The 22,209-nt window shown below is 34.3% G+C and overlaps 1 protein-coding gene across 3 annotated transcripts in view; it reads right to left on the reverse strand.

Annotated features, from left to right (window-relative positions):
- LOC113229986 (prolyl endopeptidase) overlaps positions 1-22,209 on the reverse strand; it is a 43,634-nt gene that overhangs the window by 11,364 nt on the left and 10,061 nt on the right. Inside the window, exons 2-5 of one of the 3 annotated variants that reach the window (XM_026463693.1) lie at positions 15,175-15,279; positions 3,819-4,042; positions 1,998-2,185; positions 990-1,072 (exon numbers count right to left, since the gene is read on the reverse strand). In XM_026463693.1, coding sequence (XP_026319478.1) covers positions 990-1,072; positions 1,998-2,185; positions 3,819-4,042; positions 15,175-15,246 — 567 coding nt within the window. In that variant the 5' untranslated portion in view covers positions 15,247-15,279. Of the gene's footprint in view, positions 1-989; positions 1,073-1,997; positions 2,186-3,818; positions 4,043-15,174; positions 15,357-22,209 lie in introns of those variants that run through there. The other 2 variants (XM_026463690.1, XM_026463692.1) reach the window with 2 other exon arrangements.

A 22,209-nucleotide genomic window follows, 5' to 3' on the forward strand; every position in this document is an offset into this window, starting at 1 on the left:
ATAAAAAGTTGCCTAAGATTAAATTTTTATTAGCGGTATCTGAAACTGATTAGTTTACTTAGTTAATAGATTCAGGGGTTACTTTGCAGAAGTGAGGTTATTAAAAATGGAAGTAAAATTTGCTATTGAGGATGCCTCGTAAAGAGACTAAACACTTGTCGGTTATATTTTGGTGGTGGTATCTGTGACTGTACTTGCACTTGCGATATAGATTTCATTTATTTTATACAGTGGGAGGATGCGAAAATTAAGTGAAAAAGAGTTCGTCAAGGGAAGTACTGCCACGTTGCCTATTTCTGCCGCCAAGCAGTAACGGTTTTGAAGGGTAAGGGTGCTGGTGAAATTACAAGCACATGGGACTTGTCAACTTAAGCCTCAGAGAGATGGATGCGACGGCAGTGCCCCTTAGATCTTTGCGATTTAACGCTTTGGGTGGCACCGCAACTGCCGCATATTTTATTTAAAAAAAAAATCAATACCAGCGTAGATATTTTATACGATTTAACGCGTTTACAGTACCGCATAATAAGGATCGAAAACAACCCCGGAAGTCCTGGTGGACTTACGGGGTTGATTTCGATTTTTTCTCTCGAATTCCGATGAATTCGTGTGAAATAGAAATTTACTCTCATTATCAGTGATCAGAATTGAGGAAGTTCATTTACCTATGAACGTTATCATAGCATACCCATTTTGTCATCAATGCGTATAAAATTTCTTTTTATTGGGAATTGAACCCAGGACCTCATCTAGCACTCACAGCTCAAACCTTTAGGCCACTGAGCTCATTAAGTTTACAAGTTACAAGTCAATCAATATAATCTACTTATAATGAATTTCAAGAAATGGTCATTTGAAGAAGCGGTCAATTCAAGAAGTGGTCAATTCATTTTTAATTGTGGTCATTTCTCATTGCGGCCCTAAACCGCCGAAAGGGAAATTTCATATACGTTGACCATCCCGTATCGTATGATGAAGTGTGTACTTACAGAATAAAACAAGCCTTTGTTGTCTTTCGTCCACGACATCGACGCAAATTTGACTTTCTCTAAAATTTCGGGGTAATCTTTTCCTGTAAAGAATTTTATAGTTTATTACTTGATTAATATTATTATTTGTGTATTGTTATAGAGCAAAACATTCCACTTTTTTAACCGACTTCAAAAAAGGAGGAGGTTCTCAATTCGACTGTATGTTTTTTTGTTGTATGTATGTTACGCGATAACTCCGGTATTTGTGAACCGATTTTCATGATTCTCTTTGTGTTGGAAAGGGGGTACTTCCATAGTGGTCCCATTTCATTTTGAAGAAAATCATCCACCTCTAAGTGTGGCTGTTCACGCATGAAGATTCATTTTTATAAATAGCGCCTAAATTTTACTAAGGATTAATTATTTTAATGGTTAATTTTGCTATTTCTCCAATTCAAGGCGTTTCTCTCTTCATATACCTTGAGTAGTGAAAACTGATTTTTATTATCTCCAGTGTCAAGTCCTGTATAGTGGTGAATTTAAGGATATTTCAATAAAACTTAGCAAATAGACGTAATTCCACGTACTTTTGAGGTCGGTTTTTTTAGTACTCTGTACTGAGATTATTACATTAACAATTCTAAACTGAACATTTGTAACACATTTGTTTATTTGCAAATTTCTTTAGCGAGCAGTCGCTACAATCTTAATTAAGCGTGCGGCCGAATCAATCTAATGCGAATAATAATTTTTTTCTTGCTCTGCCCGACATCCTTATTCTCGTATATTTAATTACTTTGTATTTTTAAGTTTTTAGTTTTCTATTTTTATATTGTTGTTGTTCTCTTACGATACGATCTCCTCCACATTTAATTTATTGTAGCTACACACTGACGGATTTTGTTCCATTACACTAAAGGCGATATTCGAACAAAAGTGTACACCCTATAAGTCTCAGTGAACCAATAAATAAATATTATAGCACTTCACCATATATCTCGACAATTAAAATTCCGTCAAAGTTACCTGTAGCAACATCCTTCAAATGTATCGTGATCCAGTCTGACCCACTGGCCGATAGCCCGTAGGCAAAAGTGGACCCATCTTCAGTGAATCGACTGCCCGACAGTGCGATCGTGCCGTCTTCTGATAAAGTGTTAGGATCTAGAAACACACGCGGCTCGCCATCTAAGCTGTCTTGGACGTACAGGACACTGAAACAAAATTGTATATATTTTATTGTTTAACTTTGTTTACTTATGTACATATTTATAGGAACGCTGCAGAATTAATAAATTAATTATGAAAACAACGTTCATATTAACCACATAGGTATGTCAGGACGTTTAATCGAATTAAAAAAATATATAGAAGATAAATTGCTATTTAGACGAGATAAAAATGAAAATGTGAATAGTAATTTCCATGGTAGTTTTAACAATATCGACCGTAAGTGATTGAATGAATTAATGCTATCACTGCCATTCCGCTGGCACTTTATCGAGATTCAACTACCATAGGACCTAGATTTTAGTATATTAAGGAACATTATCATAATTGCAATATAGGTAAGGTAGTAGTACTTCCCTGGACGAACTCTTTTTACAAGTACCTCTACTGCTACTAATGTCTATGTTTATATCTTTCTTTCTTTCATTATAATTATTGTACATAAGTGAAAAGAATAACTCTCAACTTGAAATTTCACATTCTGTTTGAAATCAAACATCATCGATCCATTGTATTTCATTGCATTTAGTTTGTGAACCATCGACATGCAGGTTTACTTTACTATGTTTGTTTTCCTTATATTTATAGATGGATAGATAGATAAAAACTTTATTCACTTCCATGACCACTTATTTGCATAGGATCCACTAAAACTAAAACTATAATAATTATTATATTGAACCACTTAAAATAACAAATTTTTATGACAGAAGGAAAGTATAACTACAAATAACTATCATTATTAATACAAAGATCGAACACTCAGAAAAAATTCCTTCGATCCGGCCGGATTCGAACCGACGTCTTCTAGCTTACCGTGCCAGACGCTATACCAACTAAGCCACGGAATGAACCAGTGGACCTCACGAATTTTTCTATGTGCTTGGGTCATGTCTTTGTATTTGGTTTTTTCAACGACTTTTTAGTCATCGCGCCATCTATGAGAAATCTATGAAAGATTTATCACTCAGTTAGTACCTTTACAGCTACCAGTCCTGGCGAGAGATGTCGCTATTCACTGTATTTTAAATTTTTATTGAATTGATATTCAATATTTCTTGTGAAATTACTCCTCTAGCTTGTTATAATTATTAATACAAAGATCGAACACTCAGAAAAAATTCCTTCGATCCGCCCGGATTCGAACCGAGACGTCTTCTAGCTTGCCGTGGCAGACGCTATACCAACTAAGCCACGGAACGAACCAGCACACCTCACGAATTTTTCTAAGTGCTTGCGTTGTGTCTTTGTATTTAGTTTTTACAACGACTTTTTAGTCGTAGTCATCTATGAGAAATCAGTCAGTTAGTACATTTACAGCTACCATACCATGTCAGCCGGAAGACGTCCACTGCTGAACATAGGCCATTTTGAATTTTTTTTGAAGGGCAAGGGTGCTGGCAATTACAGGCACATGGAACTTGTTAACTTATGTCACAGGGTGTCGGGCGCAGTAGCAGTGCCCCTAAGATCTTTGCGATTTAAAGCTTTGAGTGGCATTGCAACTGTTATGGACAGGCGTGTCGCTTACCACCAGGCGCAGGACTTGTTCGTCCCGTAGCTTTGTATTATATAAAAAAAATTTAAAAAACAATAAAAATTTAAGTTAATACTTACGTCTGGTTCTGCAGACCAGTATTTTTAAAGAAGAAGTATCGGTCTCCTCTTCTAAAGGGACACGAATATTTAGGATAGTTCCATAGCTCAGTAAGCCTCGCGTGAATATCCTGTTTGATAGGGCAGGCATCTAGATAAGGCCGGGTGATGTTGTTTTCTGCCTCAATGAACTCTTTGGTCTCCTTCGAGTCTGGGTTTTCGAGCCACCGATAAGGGTCTTTTATCTGTGGAAAAAAGAGAAAAATGAATGCCAATACAAACAGTCCGTTGTTTAACATATTTGCCGCAACAAAAAACTGAAAACTTAAAATAATAACGTTTATTTTAATTATGAGACCATTTTTTTTATTACCAAGTCTTGTTTTCGAGTTGTCAGGTGCTTATTAAAAAGTAAACCGCGCAGTTTATTTTTTAACTTTTTTTTTTTTTTTGTTAGAAAGTGGGTACCTCAATAGCGGTCAATTTTGTTTCATAATACCAAGTGACGGGACGAACAAGTCGTGCGTCTTGTGGTAAGCAACACGCCTGTCTTTAAATCAGAAAGATCTTAGGGGACTGCCACTGCTTCCATCACCGAGACGTAAGTTGACAAGTCCCATCACCCTTCAGCACCATTACCATTCAAAAAGGGAACGCAGTAATGCTCACATTGCAGCTTAGAGGCAGAAATAGATACTGACATAAATGGATGAACTTTTCACTAGGTACTCTACTGCTACCATTTAAATTTTAAGAAAATATTCTACATCTAAGAGTGGTAAACTAAGAAATGAATCTGTCTGATTGAATTTCACCTGCTTTCTGTTAACAAATTTTAATAAAACACACTCACAGGTGTAGCACCAATGAAAATAAAAAGTTATCGTAACCTAGAGCTGATGTGATGATGGAAATGGCAGATAGATGAGAGGAACTCTTCAACAGTGTACAGCAGCTACCTAGTGTTTGGGCTCATTCCGTTTTGACTTCAATTTGCATTTGAGTAGAGGGGCGTCGCAACAAAAAACAATAAGTTACATTTTGACTTGATCTTCTTTTATAATGCCAAATGGTAGTATTTATACGTTCCTGTGAAAAATTTATACAACTTGAAGAGCAACCGTTAAATCTTCCTTCAAAATATTATTATGTTTCAAATGGACGAATCTGATTACCATGCGACAAATCCGTTTAAAGAGAGTATACAAAATTAGAATAAAATTTATCGGATTTATCAGTTTTTGCTCGGAAGCCCCTCTTGTCGTTTATCGTACGCGGCAACCAGGTCACTAAAAGCGGATAAAAAAGTTTCGAAGTCAATTTTTTTTAAATAGTTTTTCTTGTATATGCAACTAATGAGCACGTGTCGATGTTTCGGTTTTGGGTATGGTTTTCTCGCATCGAAATTGCCGTTTTAATATCGTCGAAACTATTCATGGTGAAATGTGTGAACAATCATATTTTCATTACCGTGTGAAACAAATTCTTTTGTTACGTACCATAATTAGAGATGTACCAATGCCTGAGATTGCTTTTCTTTCTATATTTAATTATATTACAAACGGGTTGACAGCCCGTGACCAGTGCAACCTGGCCGAAACTAAAAAGCTGAAAATTATTAAATTTATATTTTATTTTGATTGAAAATCATCATATTTTTTACTATAAATCATTATAGATTAGACAGAATAGACTGCGTATAAACTCGATCTATTTTTTGTGTAACTAGACTAGTTTGTTGTTATTATTTTATATTATTATTATTCACAGATCGAACAAACACAAAGAACAATTCCTTCGATGCGGCTAGGTTTGAACCAGCGTCTGTTGCATCAACGTGGCTACCGCTCTGCCAATTGAGTTAACAGACACAGGTTCGAGTCCTTTTTTATTTGTTTATGATACCAAGTGCCGGGACGAACAACTCATGCGCCTGGAAGCCTGTCCATAGCAGTTCCAGTGCCACTCACAGCTTTAAATCACAAAGATCTGAGGGACACTGCCACTGTGCCCGTCACCAAGTGACATGAGTCCCACGTGCCTGTAATGTTACCAGCACCCTTTACCCTTCAAAATCGTGACGTAGTAAGGCTCATATTACTGCTTTGCGGCAAAAATGGATAAGCTGGCAGTACTTCTTTCACAAGGATCTATACTGCTACTAAAAGTCTTAAGTACAGTAGGATCAAGAAAATTTATTTTTATTTGTGTTTGTTCCAACTTCGTATCAATAATGTCTTTACTCGGCTGTAACATTAGATTATGTTAGCTTCATTGTTTTTTACTTTTTGTTTTACATTTTCTTTGATTTTTTTTAACCGTCTTCAAGAAAAGGAGGAGGTTCTCATTTCAACTACATCTACATCTACACGAACTAGGGGATGAATCCGGGTTTGCGCACTTTCTACCGGAAACCGATTTCAATAAAACTTGGCAAATAGATGTAATTCCACGTACTTTTGACGTCGGTTTTTTTAGTACTCTGTACTGATTATTTTTCTTTTTCTTTCTGTATATTTTCGTGTTGTGGCGTTGTAATAAATGAGTTCTATTCTAAATTTATTTTATAGCGTTTATCCCCGTTATTACATTGCATCGCGAAAGTTTAAAAACTGATCTTGTTTAGAGATGGGTTTTTACCCGATAAATATCCGTCAAACGATAAAAATCCAATAAATATCCGTTTTTACTGAGTATTTCTCCTAAAACATGGATATTTATATTTTTGTGTTTTTTATAATTAAATTCATTAGAATTAATTTTTTATTAAATAGTTACGTAAGATTACTACTCATTTTGCTATTGTTTTATGTAACAATACTGTTTTAGTACCTACATTTTCGAGTCGATAATATCTCACTAACTGCGGTAGAAATGTAAACTAATTGCAACATATTCACCTAAACTTTTATCAACATAGAACTTGGCTGGTATAGAAAATTCGATTGACAGAAAGTAATCAAATTAACTATAACCCTTGAACTGATCTATCTTGCGTTAATAAAGTGCGACCTAACTTTATGGTCTACTGAGTACTAAATAAAGTCATGTTTGAACTTGAAACAGCCTAAGGATCCTATTTCGCATTTCACACACAAAATCTATTAATTAAAACACATGATATAAAAATAAATGTTTACAACTCTCCTTAGCGGCTCTCTACGTCTCTTTCGCACTCATGTAAATTATTCGGTAGCGAATTTAGGCTTTGGCAAAATAGTGGCCAAGTGATTTTGAATTGAATTTCCTTTGCATTAGAATTAAATTTCATTTAAGTATTCCAATGAAGTCCGTATAATTTTTAAAAATAAAATATTGAACATATGTACAAAAACGGACCAACTTAGTAACTTGAAAAAAAATTCCATACAAAATGTTAGACAGCTGATTAATACTGTGTGAAGACAATTGCACAGGGCTTTACGGTACTTAAAAGGATTCTTTTTGTCACTGTGAATAGAAAAAAGGTATAACAAGCAATATACACGTACATGCTACTAAATTGTATCAATATTTTCATTAAACTTAAAAATATACTTTATTTTACTAAATATAAATAATAAACAACGATTAAAAATATTTATCCACGTTTTTGGATAAATATCGAGTAAAAATGGATAAATATGGATATTTATCCAAGGCCCATCTCTAATCTTGTTACATTTGTTTGATACTGCATAATAGCATTAAAATCAAGGTAACTGCATTAATTCTTGACCTACAACTTAAGACCTCGGTGCTGTGACATTGTGACATTGCGATACCTGGCTTGTACTTGAATTTATAGAGGAAAACAAAAGCTTTAATATGTTACAACTTACATTCGTATGTTTATAACAAAACTGCACTAGTTATATATAAATAGAACACGCGTCAAGCAAAACTGGTTCTCTATCGTTACAAAGGGTTTTTTTTAACTATGACTGTCAAATTGATTATAATATTAAAATTGCTTTAAGTTGATTGTCCTTTAACACCGCGCCGCCGCATCTGACTAGCACCCACTCACACCGAAACAGACTATTATATTAATTTCGTCGGTAAGCATACCAGACTTGCATGGTAAGTATATTACAAAAATGTGAAAAATAATGTATTTAGTACATTATTGCAGAGGACGGGAAGTAAGGGATTAACGGCAATTTTTGGTGGAAATAGGCCGGCGAGATTCTCGTCTCGTCTCGCTTCGCCGGTGGAAAACCACCTTAATTCACACTAACGCGACAACGGGTGATCATAGCGCGCAACATTCATTAGTTCGAGAAAACATAATTGGTGTAATGGATTAGCACTGTATGTACTATATATGTGTGTGTACGTATTTACCACACGTGGATTTAAATTATCACATTATCCTGACTAACATCTTACGTACGACCCACACAATATACAATGGTGCGACCTGCGCCTCATACAAATGACTTATTATCGGTGAGTAGAAGTTTCAACTAGTGCTCTAATGATTGGCTGTATATGTAAAAAGTAGATACATGAATGTTTGTTATCTTCTTTATTTACATTGATGAATAGTAGTATAAACATAAGGTCCATTGAAAATGAAAAAAAAAATTCCGCATTTCAATCGTAAAATTTTATTTCAGGTTAAACAAACCGACGTTTGTAGTCCCACGGTCACGGCGCTGACTGAGATGGTACAGTCATCAATCAGTTATGTCTAACATTAATGCAAACCGCTCTATAGTTCCCCACAGTTACAGTTATTAATGTAAGTACCTCATTTTTAATTCACTAAAGAATATTCCTGTAAGTGGCAGTAGAGCTCCTTGTGAAAGAGTTCGTCCAGGGAAGTACTGCCGCCTTACCTATTTCTGCCGCCAAGCAGTAATATGAGCATTACTGCGTACTGGTTTGGAAGGGTAAGGGTGCTGGTGAAATTACAGGCACATGGGATTTGTAAACTTACGCATCTGGGTGACGGGAGCAGTGGTAGTGCCCCTTTGTGATTTAAAGCTCTGAATGGCACTACAATTGTTATGGATAGTCGTGTCCCTTACCACCAGGCGCATGACTTGTTCGCTCCGTCACTTGGTATTAAAAAAAAAGATTATAAGTGAATGAATGAAATACTCCTTATTGCACATTATGACATTACAATAACGGAATAGTGTGAACGGAATAGTAGTAATGTGAATATGACTGGATAAGCTAAAGTACAGACGGCGGCACAGCAAGCTGCATATCGACAAATCTTGTTCCGTTGTTGCACTGAAGGCGATATTCGAACAAAGTGTATAATGTGGTGCTGTTGTTTTATGATTATCAAGTGACGAGAAGAAAATCGTGTGTAGTGGTAAGCAACACGGCTACCATTAAGAGTTAAAGTGCCACTTAGAGCTTTAAATAGCAAAAACGCGTCCGACACGCTGACACATGAAGTTGAGAAGTCCTGTGTTCTTTTTTTTGTTGTCCTTGGTTTCACCAACGGCAGCATCTTCAACCTACAAAACCGGAATGAGGTAATGCAGCATCACCTATACCCACAATACTGTTTGATGGCAGTTATAAATAATCATTTTTATGCGTTTTACCCCTCAGCGAAGAAAATATAGGTTTTTAAATGTTTATGCACAATAATGCTACAATGTACAATCTATAGCTACACAGAAAAATAAACCTTAACTAGAGAAAATATGTGTCAAATTTAAACTTTAATTTGAAAATTTTATAGATTATATAGATTACTATATTATATACTATATATTTTATAGATTACTTAAGCAATTTTGTCATAAAAAAACTCTAGTCGATTTTTCTCAATTATTTACCTTACCCACATTATATAAAATATATAATAATGCGAGCGATTAGTGCATAAATGATGACCACGTGAATAGCAGTTTTGTCCTCTAGATTTTTTGTCCCTGTTTTTTTCTATAACATACAACGTTGAAGGTTCTGACACAGTATTTCGTAGAAAAAACGCAATAAGAATACAAAGTAAGTTGGTGAAATCGATTTTGAATATTAAACAGTGGACTCGAGAGATTAGATCTTGTTACGTACAGTATTTTTAATATGAATTACGAAACACAAATTTTGATTATTTACCGTCTTGTATTACTAGAAGTTTAGGTAAATATGCTCTGATTATTCCTATATCTGGTAACAATAAAGTAACTAACCCCCACCTTACACAGGATCCGTATCTAGCAGCGGACGTACGTACGTGATGATGCGCTTGAGCTAAAAAAAAACAATATTGTTGCCGCAAGTAAAAAAAAAATAGGGTTAGCTGCGGTTCCACCAGAGATGAGCGAGGTAGCTAGGCAATGTGAGGACATAATAGCGGCGCTGTGAAACGGCGTGATGGTTTTCACCAGAGATGAGGGAGGTAGCTAGGCGGTGTGAGGACACAATAGCGGCGCTGTGAAACGGTGTGACGGTTTCCACCAGAGTTGAGCGAGGTAGCTAGGCGGTCTGAGGACACAATAGCGGTGCTGTGAAACGGTGTGATGGTTTCCACCAAAGCTGTGCGAGGTAGCTTGGCGGTGCGAGGATGTGTAGCGAATTAGCTCCAGTTCCCTACACCGTTAAGCACACATTCGTCGCTCACATACCTCGCAAACATCTCTCGCTTTTTTGTATGTACAAATACTTAGTTCCGCTAGCCCTTTTCCACCAGAGCTGCTTCTTCGCACAGCGCATAGTTACCTCGCACATCTCTGGTTGAAACGCAGCCTAATTATGAGGTCACGAAAAAACATTATATTACGTTCCATATTGGTATAAATTAGTTGCTAAAATAATGACTCTTCTTTTTGGATTCGTTGTAATCCGGTTGAAAAGAATTGGTAAAGATGACGGGCAAGTTGTTAACCTACAGACGCGAATAAATGAATGTCAATGTATTTTTTTTATTTACATATTGCATACCGTATGAAGGAAGCTGAATGTTACCACTGCAAACTAATGTTGATATTTCAACAACTCAACGGGATTTCAATGTTTAATTAGACCTTGTCCAGAAGGATCGAATTCGCTGCGAAATGCTAGCGCGAATTTAAACGCGTGTCGGCGTGGGACTAACTGGACGTTAATACATCGCGTCCACAAGCATCGAGTGAGTTTAAAATTCGCAACACAAATAGTGATGCCTTTTATAAATGGTACATAATATTTTTATTTACAATTTTTTTTAAGTAAATTATACGAACACGATGCTCAAGTGACGATGTGGCCGACGACGTTACGCATTGGTTCAGTAAATGCCTATCCACTTGAGCCAGGAACAGTCCTAAATTGCAACTTTCGGGAAACATAGATACCGGCAGGAATATCATGTTTTTGCCGTGCGAATCAGAAACAGTGACGTAGCTTGGGGGGTGCAGAGGAGGCTATGTACCGGGCGGCACAGCAATTGCGGTGGCGGCGTTTTGGCAGGTGTTTTTCACTTAAAAATAGAATAAATACCTCCATTTGAGAAAACGATTATCCTGAACAACAACTAAAGGTGGCGACGGCAGGCGACTATATAAACACAATCGAGCCGAGCCTGCCCGAACAACTACTGTTGTAATCGTGAAAATAAAGGGGGCAGCAAATTTAAGGTTAGCAGAAATTGACACTACGCCACTGATCAGAAAGAATGAAGCAAAGAACTTCTATATAACGTGATATGTACACCAGATAATCATACTAATTACATTAAATTGAGTGATTACCTCCACTATGACTATCAGAGTAACGAAATAAACTCTAGATAGGCCTGGTATAGCCGTTGGTTTTAGGAATAAATTTAGAGAAATAGTTATTTAGGCAATTTGTTACAAATACACAAACCACATAAATACTAGTAATAGACTGTGTAGTGGGCGGGCTCCGCGTTACCTAGCTTATGACCAGACGGTGATATGAGTGTCAACAGCGTGTCTGTCATCGTTTAAATTTGATACATGATTATTTTGAGGAAAAATAGAAATATTATAATAATAAAGAAATAATATTGTGCCATTATATCACGTCGCGTAAGAAGCCAAAGTTTAAAAAATACTCCGGGAGTGATTTCATTTCATCGGTAAGTATCAAAACTGTATTTTCTAATATTTTGAAAAATACAATACTATAATTTCGAAACAAAACTATTTTCTTGCAATCCGGTAATAACATTGGTTGGTAGCCATCGCCGCCGTCAAAAGAACAATTCGAATGACGCTCAATGAATTGCTTGCACTAGTATTGCGTATTACACTTGGTACTGGGTCCGCGTGTTGTAATCAAATTATCGATATGTAGAAACTCTGTATTTAGAAACCCGATTTTGGTTTAGTTCAACGTTTTTTTATATTATAGCGGTACAAATGTGTAAACATAAATTGTTTACAGGTATTTAAAAGCTAACAATTTTGATTACTTAGATTACTTAAATGTTTGGTCCCAACACTCGCATTTTTTTAAATTTTTAATCTAAGTAAAAACGATATATTAATAAAAAAAGGAAATATAGATAGAAAAGGTACAGTGTCGATAATTTTACAATGCACGTAAGCTCGTGGAGTATCAAATGAAGACTTTATGAGATTGGATATTTTCTTTCCCTTACCAACACGATTCCTATGTCCCTACTTGCTTATTATACGTCACCTTCGTCTGCTTGAGTTCTTAGTTTTATTACAGGCACGATTTACTGTGCAGTTTTTGTATTAATTTTTTTAGTTTAACGCCGCATCGTTTTTAAAGAAGAAATGGACTGAAGCAACAGGCAGTAAAAGCTGGGTACCTACTAAATGACATCACATAAAATTATATACATATGAATAATAACCGAAAAATTCATTAATAAATAAATCATTTGGTTAATCAGGTAATATATGACATGAAACTCAAAGTCGCCATCACAAATTATAGACCACATCTAAATGTGAAAAAATTTCTGAAGCATTGTCACTTATTTTTCGTCAAGTTTTCATGAAACAAATGATTCGCTTCTTCGCCTTCGGAAATAAGTATCTTTATTTTTTTGACAAACTCGTCGACGCTATAGGTGTAGTCATGTTCAGTCAGTTCAGAAAGAGATAATTGTTGAACAAATATATCATATTTCTGGGAGAATAAAGATTTTATGATAACTGAGTTTTAATATTTCAACCCTTCCAGTGATCGGATTGACTCGAAATGTAGTAGGTTAATGAAAGTACGATGACAGTATAATAGATAATTAATACAGTGATTGTAGCATGTAGCTAAGTATACGCACACGCCTGCGTAGCTAATATCAATTAATATTTGAGAGTAATAAAACCTTATGCGTATTTGGTAACAAATGTGTGCGTGTAAAAGTCAGTTACGATAGTTCTCGAAAAATTTGCTGTAAATGCCGTTTCCATATACGCCGTGGTTAACCCTAATTATAGCAAGTATAAAGCAATGCCTAATTCAATATTCCGCTGGTCATGAAACATAATGTCGATATCAATTACGAGTATATGTCATATCCCTATCTGTAGATTGTCAACTTTTAGCTTTTGTTCCAAAAAGTTTATGTTCATAGGATTCTTAGTTTTTATGTGACTAGTAATAATTAAACCTTATTAGATCCAAATAAGTTTCTTTTTTTTACCAAAAACTTTTTATTATTGTCTACTTTCGTTTGATTTTTTATAACCAATCAAAATTATGTTATCTTAGTACTAATGTAAGATTACGTTTTCAAATGTGTGCGTGTGGCGACACCGGTTTTGATACAAATGTTAGCACCAGTACACCATGTGAACGAGTTCGTCCACGGAAGTACTGCCACCTCTCCTATTTCTACCGCCAAGCAGTCAATATGAGCATTACTGCGTTCTATGGTATTTGTCAACTTAAGTATCTGGGTGAGTGGCAGTGCCACTCAGATTTAAAACTCTGAGTAGCATTGCAACTACTATGAATAGCCAAAATGGGCAATACGTTACTAAACAATTAATTTTTCTGGCCAATATTTTATTTTTCAACTACTGATGTTTATTGTTTGTTTATTAATTTAACTCACAACATTTTACATAAACAAATTTGCAAAAACAAAGTCTATTAATTGTATGCGACTGTACAAATGAACTAACTGCGCGCTCGGTTATTTATAAATTTGTGCTTGTACCTTGTACCTGCCCTAAATCGGTCTTAGTAGCTTAGACTGTCGTTTACTGGTAGTAGGGACAATACTTATTAGTGTAAACATAGAAATTTCTGTATAACTTACTTACAAGTCTTCGTTATTTGCAGTAAATGACATCAACTCATCCGAAGAACAGAGTCCGATGTGATTACATAGCGAAAAGAGAATAAGTCCGTTACGAGAACAATTTCGTTATTCAAACTAAGGCCTATGTAAAGGTATTTTGAGAATTAATATATATCTTCGTTTCGGAAATATAAAATCGAACAAAGGTCGATCTGACATCCACAGCGAAGAAGAACGAACGAAATGTACTATGTCCTGAGAACAAGTAGTCTTACACAAAGACCTTTGTTCTACGGATGAGTCGACATAGTTAAATAGTTTTAAAAGTCGACACGGATATTTTTGGCGCGTTGTCATATCGGTTCTTATTGGCAATGTAGATCCTGTCAAGCAATTCACATTTTGAACTGTAGCTCGTATCAAAGTCGTTCTATTATAAATGACATAGTTAAAAAGTTTTAAAAGTCGGTTCGGATATTTTTGGCGCGTTGTCATATCGGTTCTTATCGGCAATGTAGTTCCCGTCAAGCAATTCACATTTTGAACTGTAGCTCGTATCAAAGTCTTTCTATTAATGAGATATTCATGTATAAACAATATTGCTGTATACGCCTGTATACCTTGCAACTGTATAAAAAATATATGACAAAACAGTGTAAGTTTGTCTATGTGTGTGCCGATGGTGTATCTAAATAAATAAATAAAAAATATATGACGTACGATTAATGGTGAATGTCCGATTTCGAAAGTCGAGTACAATCCTATGTCTGAATAAGCTATTTAAGACAAAAATAATCACGACAGTTAGAGAGGAGAGCGTGATATGAGCGGAGATACGTGACATAAGTAAAAGTTGAGATGTAGAGAAATTATTTGTAATTAAAGTAATTGTTACTAAATTGGTGCCTGCACTAACCAGGTACACAAGCTATCGTACATGATATTACTTAGTCCGAGTATAAGAAACGTTATGTTATGAAAACTATGTTAACAAACCGCTTCAAAACAAACGTGTAGTTTCTACGTACTATTTAATATTAGATATTTTGCAATGACGATTAAAGCTTCAAACAGACACAAGTAATTAATATAAGAGCTTTAGTTTTTGTTATAACGTTATTTTTAAAGGTGATCTATGAGTCACTGGAAAACATGTTTTAAGCTATTTAAAAGGCAAAGATAAAATGTGCAACTCACCGTAGTGCCATGGTAATTATCGACGACAGACTCGTCCCGCTTGGCCTCAGGATATACGAAGCTGATGCTCATGTTCTTAGGCGCAGATGTAGTCGCGCAAACGCACTGCAACAACGCACAAACTGACAACACATGGCGCACGACAGTCGAGCACATGGTCGCTCAATCACTGGCCGGGCGCGCTTCAAACACGTCTTTATAAGACTGGGATTAACGCACCGGATCCAAGCAAAAGCAATCCTTCGCACACCAGTCGCACGGTATATTAAAAGTCATTTTTGCTGTTGAGGTTGAAGTTTGTAATTTTTTCTTTTTTAATCGACTGCCAGTTTGGGTGGAGTATGGAGATTTGAATAGAAGATTTATAAGTGTATTGTAGCGGCTACATTACTTTCTAAACTACTTATGCGATTCTAGTAATTATGATGAATTATTAAAGGATAATTATTAACCATTATCCTATAATAATTCATCGTTATTCACCGTTATTTAAGTGTCTTAACATCTTACCACTGCCTTGTATGTACATCTTTGAAGTACACAATTTTGTAAAAATTAATAATAAACTTTTTAAAAAGACGCGAGACATTCACAATAAAAATGTAAGGGGCCAAGATAGATTAGTTTGTAATAGTTATACCAAACTAAGTTACTATCAGCAACAGTGTGGGGCCATGTGTGTAAAGATATATAATGCTTTACTCTCTGATATAAAAATGATAAATATTAATTTTCTATTTAAACATCAGAGGATGTCATGGCTAAGAGATAAAAATTTCTATTCAATTAATGACTTCTTTACATATAATTGTCAATAAATTTGACCACTTAACTTATTTGATAAGGAATGTACATCTTCATGACATGGCTATAACTTACTATTATAATATGTTATCTTTATACATGATAGGACTTGCTTTAGAATTGTTTACCTGCCAAAATGTTGACATTCATAGATTTGCATGCCGATAGCGGTAAAATATGAGCACTGGTTTATTATGTATACATGTACCAACTATTGTAAACCATATTTTAAGCAAATAAACATCATTGATTAATTCATTCATAAACTGTACAAAAAATAAGCTTTTGTATCTGTACTGCCCTCGTCAGAATCATAAACTTGCGTAACTGACATTTTTAGCGAAATTGAGTTATTAACAAATCCGGGATTAGCAAAACGATATCTTCAACCATCTATAAACGGTTTCTTTTATATCGTCTGGGATAGCGCAATTACGCGTAACCAGCATTTGATTATGAGTTTTCACATCAGGAGTTTAGTGGCCAAATTAAACCCGCGTAAATGTCGTGGCAACCAAATTAGCCTCATTTACGGGAATCTATTGTTATCAGTCCGTAGACAACATAAATTAATGCTTACTGTGTAAAACTTAAAGTCGTAGCCATTGACAAAACAAAGTAATAACGTTAAATCCCCCTTCCGTACAATTTGGTTCAATGCAGGTATAATTTAGTTTCATTTAAATTGTTAATAAAATCAACGTAATTGACATTTTTTACAAACAAAAAAAACTAAGTGCCAATATGTCCAAAGTTACTAAAATGCATTAGTAATGACAAGGATAGCACGTATAAACTTACAATATGAACTTTGTAATGCAAATGTTAGGTAATCCTTACGATGATAAGTGAACAATTCCATTACGGCATATAAATACAGTAATTTTATCTGATAACATGATATCTACTCAAAAGGTGTGCAGAACATGCTTTGACGCGTGACGACTCTCGGAATAGGTTTAATAAGCTTGTTTGCTTGTTAAATCGACCGCTACATTAATTACGTTACACCCGAAAAGGCGCGGCTCCGTTTCTTATTTTTTTTTTATTTACTTGGGCTAACAAACAGTAGACACAATTAAAACTTATAACATTTTTTTACAGTAAAAATGTAATGATTGTGTCACTGACACCGTTTACCACAAATGACTCCAAAAAACTGAAAAGTGGTGACGCATTCAATAATAAACAACTATAACAACAATTTATACAAGAAACTAGAATTACTGCAAATGAACACATGCGTTATATACACAACGTCGCTGGCTGTTTTTTTTCCATTGACTATTATAAAATATACACTATTTTACTTTGGTTATTATTATCAAAATATATGTAAGCATCCTGTATTTTTATATTAGTATTAATAAACGAGCATGAAATGAAAGTGATCGATCTTTTACATAACAAAGAAGAATCAAAATCGTTGAGCGAGCGCCGATAGCAGTGCGTTGCAGATCTTTTTGTTCTGCTTGGTGTTGATTGGATATAATTAATTGTATTGACATTCATTAAATTAATTTAGATTCATTAAGTTCATTCCATTCCAATTATCCAATGGTATAAAGTATACCTATTGTAGAGCGACCTTGTCGTTTAATTAATGATTTCGCTCAGTACCTACCTATATACTATAATACACCCGATTTCAAGAAAGACATGAAGTTATTTATACTACAACTGCAGCATTCAGGGGTAGTTTCAAATACTCAGCTGCAAAATGCTGAATTATTATTCCATCATCTACACAAATTCAAAGCAATACTTAAATATACAAGAGCTATTTTTGCTAGAAAAATCTCAACTTGGCAAATAGATGTAATTCCACAAATTTTGAGGTCGGTTTTTTAGTACTCTGTGCTGAGATTATTATGTTCATTTATTACATCATCATCTACATCAACCCACTTATACGTCCCACTGCTGGGCACGGATCTCCTGACAGGCGAGGTTTTAGGCCATACTCCGCCCAATGCGGGTTGGGGTATTGACACGTTTTCCGAGGGTTGTGAACCTTCTTCGATGTGCAGATTCAATAACGATGGTTTCCTTCATCGAAAAGCTCATGGTAAATTTCAAATTAAATTTCGTACATAAATTCCGAAGAACTCAGAGGTGCGAGCCCGGATTCGAACCCACGGTCTCTGTTTGAGAAGCGGGAGGTCATACCACTAGGCTACCGCGGCATCATTCATTTATTCATCAACCGCGGCATCATTCATTCATTCATCATCGTATTACAATTAAACATATTTACAATCACTTACAGCTATGCTTGTATTTACATTTACACATTTATTTATTTATTGAACATGCACTTATAATATATAGTCATATTAGCGAGAGCTCGAAATTGCATATGTAATGGTATTTGTCTTTACAGAAAATTCTACTTTGATAGTAAGTACTATTAAGAGAAAAAATTTAGTTATCAATTCTTGTAACACTTTAGAAGAAAATACTTATATAATAGTGATTGACGTACAATAATCATTTTCTTGTTGTTTACGAATAATTCATATATTTACTTGTTTTGGTTTTTATGCGAACGGTACACCAATCCATATTATTATGGAATTCAGAGCTCTCACTAATGTAATGTAAAATTGGTTATTTTAGATATTGTACACTCTATTACTCTATTGTTTGGTATTATTACAATAAATAATTTTACTCACAGTCGTTTTATATATTTTTGCTTATACATAACTCTTGCAGTTACTTCCTCTCTTAGGTCCTAACTAGACGTGTGCGCTGATCATAAAATCGGTGACGTGGCGTATAATATGTTTCAAGTGTATAAAAGAAACACAAACATTGTTTAAATCAACCAATATCAACACACTTACACTTTTATTTTAGCAGGTATGTAGATACACGGTAAAAACAGATTACTTACAAAAAGACAAAATTCTTTTTATGAAGACAAATTTATTAAATCCAACAAAACGATCCTCTCCCTATAGACGCTAGAGAATAATAATATATATAATAGTAAAAAAACGTCAAAAGTGTATTTTAGTTAAAAGACGGAAATATTTAATCCAAGAGCAAATTAATTTACTTCAAGTCACAAAGCCATTCTAGATTCAACTAAATATTTATTGGTTATTAGAAATGTCCGATTTTGACTTGAAAAAAAAAAAAAAGAATGAAAAATGGAGAGGTACTTAATTCTTAGACTGAAGATTTATGTTTTCTAATATCAAAAAGAGTAAATTTACAGGGTTATGGACCCAACAGTGCGTCTCACTGGCGTGAAAGCACACAGTTCAGCGCCAAACCTTAAAGTAGCAGAAATAGAACGGAATCTTCTAAAATACTTGAGTACCATTCAGTGCCGTATAAATGCTACAGCGGCAGAAAGCACTAATAATTCAAAATATATGAGATAACTTATACTATTGAAGTTAACAAAACGATGGCGCGTTTCAGAGTACTACTAATGCCATCTAGCAGTTGCGTGATGGAACTAATTGCATTTTAAAGTTTGTGCTTGTTACAAGTGTAGTTTGATTTCATGCTGAATCTAAATTTCTTAAATTATGACTATAAATAACACCCTAACAAACTAGAGATACTACATATTGTTTCTTTGGATAAATGACTGTTTATGATTTTTATGAGTACAAGCACAAGTAAAAGTAATCGTTACCGCGAGCGCCTTCGGCGACATGTCACGACAACATTGGTTATGAAAACGCAACGAAATGTTACTTTAAAAATATACTCTAGAATTTAGAATATTAATCTGAATAGTAAACTACTTCTATTTTTTGTTTAAGAATATATTTTCTGAAAATACACCCAAGAAATTTTGAATTCATTTAAGATTATTTAAATTTCATGAAAGAGGTAAAATTTCTTGATGTAAGTAATGTCCAATTAATTGATTAGAAATAAATAAAAATAAATAAATAAATAACGCACACACTCAACATAGCCCCGCACTAGGGAAACCCTGTTTCGCGGGTGGACACACACATAGACAACCACAAATTACACCCAAACTCACGAGAGAAATAATTGTAGGCCATACTACTATTTCTCCCGGCCCGGGAATCGAACCTGGGACCTCTGCGTGGCAGTCCGGCATGGTAACCGTTTGGCCACGGAGCCAGTAAGAAATGAAATAAAATCTTGAAGTGAACGAATTTGTCTAAAAGTTAGAATAAAGTTAAGAGTAAAATTGTATTAGAAAAAGATAAGCAGTATTTTTGTAATGACAATATTTTATTGCTTTTAATAAATATTCTTTCAGAATTAGCAAATATTTTAAGAAATTGCTCTTTCTTATTAGTAGAAATCCTCAAAAGTTCGCGGAATTACATCTATTTGCCAAGTTTTATTGAAATCGGTTAAGGGAAAGTGCACGAAACAGGATTAATTATTATTATTATATTATATTATTATTATATTCCGTATTCTGTAATAAACATTAGGAGATTATGAGCTTATTTTAATGTAAGAGAGTATATTTTATTTCTAAAAGTCTATACATTTAAATATCGTGCTATGAATTTCTTTTCTTCAAAACCAACGTACCATTTCGTCTTAAAGAATGTTATTAAAATCACATAAAAATAAACGCTCTTAATTTAAATCGAATAGTTCATTTTAATTTAACGGAAAAAACGTATTGAAATATAGTAATACATCAAAGCCGCGTGGAAACTTTTTTTTTGCCGTAGCGACGTCGAAAAAATCGCGGCGTGGCGCCATTTCTAGTTAGGATTAGATATTTTTTGTCAAATTAGAGGTTTATTTTTGCTTTTTATATAAATCAGCCAACAATGACTCATATAATTCATACCATAAAGACTAGTATATATACAATAAAATTATTAGTAAAAGTTGTTGTTTTTTAACTCTCAGTTTGCCGCAACCATGACACTTGTAAAAAAAGCATCTACTCAAAAACTGCAGAAACTCGAGTTTATTCCGCGTGCGTATCGTCAAAATAACAGTTGATCAAGTTCTTGGGTCTGATCTAGTTACAACGCTGTACATTTGTTTTCATTTCTACGTGCTAGAAATACCATTTCAATTTCTATTTACAGTTTGTAAACAAATTCGGACTGCAATGAGGTACTTCAATTATAACGACAGACGCATAAAAGCAAAATACAGAACTAATTAGTGATAAAGATTGTAACCATAACACAGTCTCGATTAGCACGGAAGGTAAAAGAACACTTGATAATTAAAATAAAATAAATACATAATAATTAATGATTTCTATTACCTATTCAAAAACGTTTATATTTTTTTAAACGGCTAGATGGGTGGTTTTGTTGATGGTTGAAAATAAATTACTATTAAAGATTAAACAGAAGAAAGGATATCAAATGAAAGGTGACTCACCAATATCTGAACAAAACTTACGTTCTTCTACTACGTCTAGTCTACGTAGAAATACGTTATGCATGTAATTACATGCCAATGTTTACACCCCTGTTATTTATTAATCGTGATATCTTTTATTACCTAACTAGTGTAGTTGGAAAGAGATAAATTATATATTTGTTCTTAAGTTACATTATAAAACTTTTGTAATTTGAATGTACAGTGATTTTATTAATAACATTTTTTCTTTTTTTAACTTCGTTTAATTCTGAAATTGTTTTGGATTGTGGATTTTTCTTTTTTATATTTAGTTTTTATTTTTCTTATTACATTTTTCTTTTCAACCATATTTACTGGAGGTGGAAGCTTTAGTACCTAAATCACTGAGTATCCTACTTTAAATTCCACACCAGCCACCATAAATTAAATTGTACAAATCGTAAGGTCCAGTGTTCCGCTGTGACAATTTTGCGAAGTAAAGAAATTTAATATATAATTATTATAATGTAATTAAGATATGAAATTATGTTTCAAGAAAGAAAAGCGCTGATCTTTCCCCTTTCTAGTTTGTTAAACGTGATCACCAATTTCCAAAACATTCGTTAAAAATTCGTTTGTGTCGAAAAAAAATGGAACTATTGATGACCTTTTTATATAAATTTCAACATAGATTTTGCAGTTGCTTACAATACTTGTGGGTAGGATTTGCAACTGGACGTAGTTAAACAAAAAGGATCCAATCCACATCCACTCACTTTCGAGATATGGCAGTTTGAAGGTAAAAAGTGGTTCTCACTCTTGTTTTATTTTCAAAACTTACAATGTCATGTAACTCCAGAGATATTTATTTAGGTTTATATGTTGGATTTTTTTTTGCTGATCTAA

This window comes from Hyposmocoma kahamanoa, unplaced genomic scaffold (genome assembly GCF_003589595.1).
Source record: "Hyposmocoma kahamanoa isolate Upper Pololo Valley unplaced genomic scaffold, ASM358959v1 63, whole genome shotgun sequence".
NCBI lineage: Eukaryota > Metazoa > Arthropoda > Insecta > Lepidoptera > Cosmopterigidae > Hyposmocoma > Hyposmocoma kahamanoa.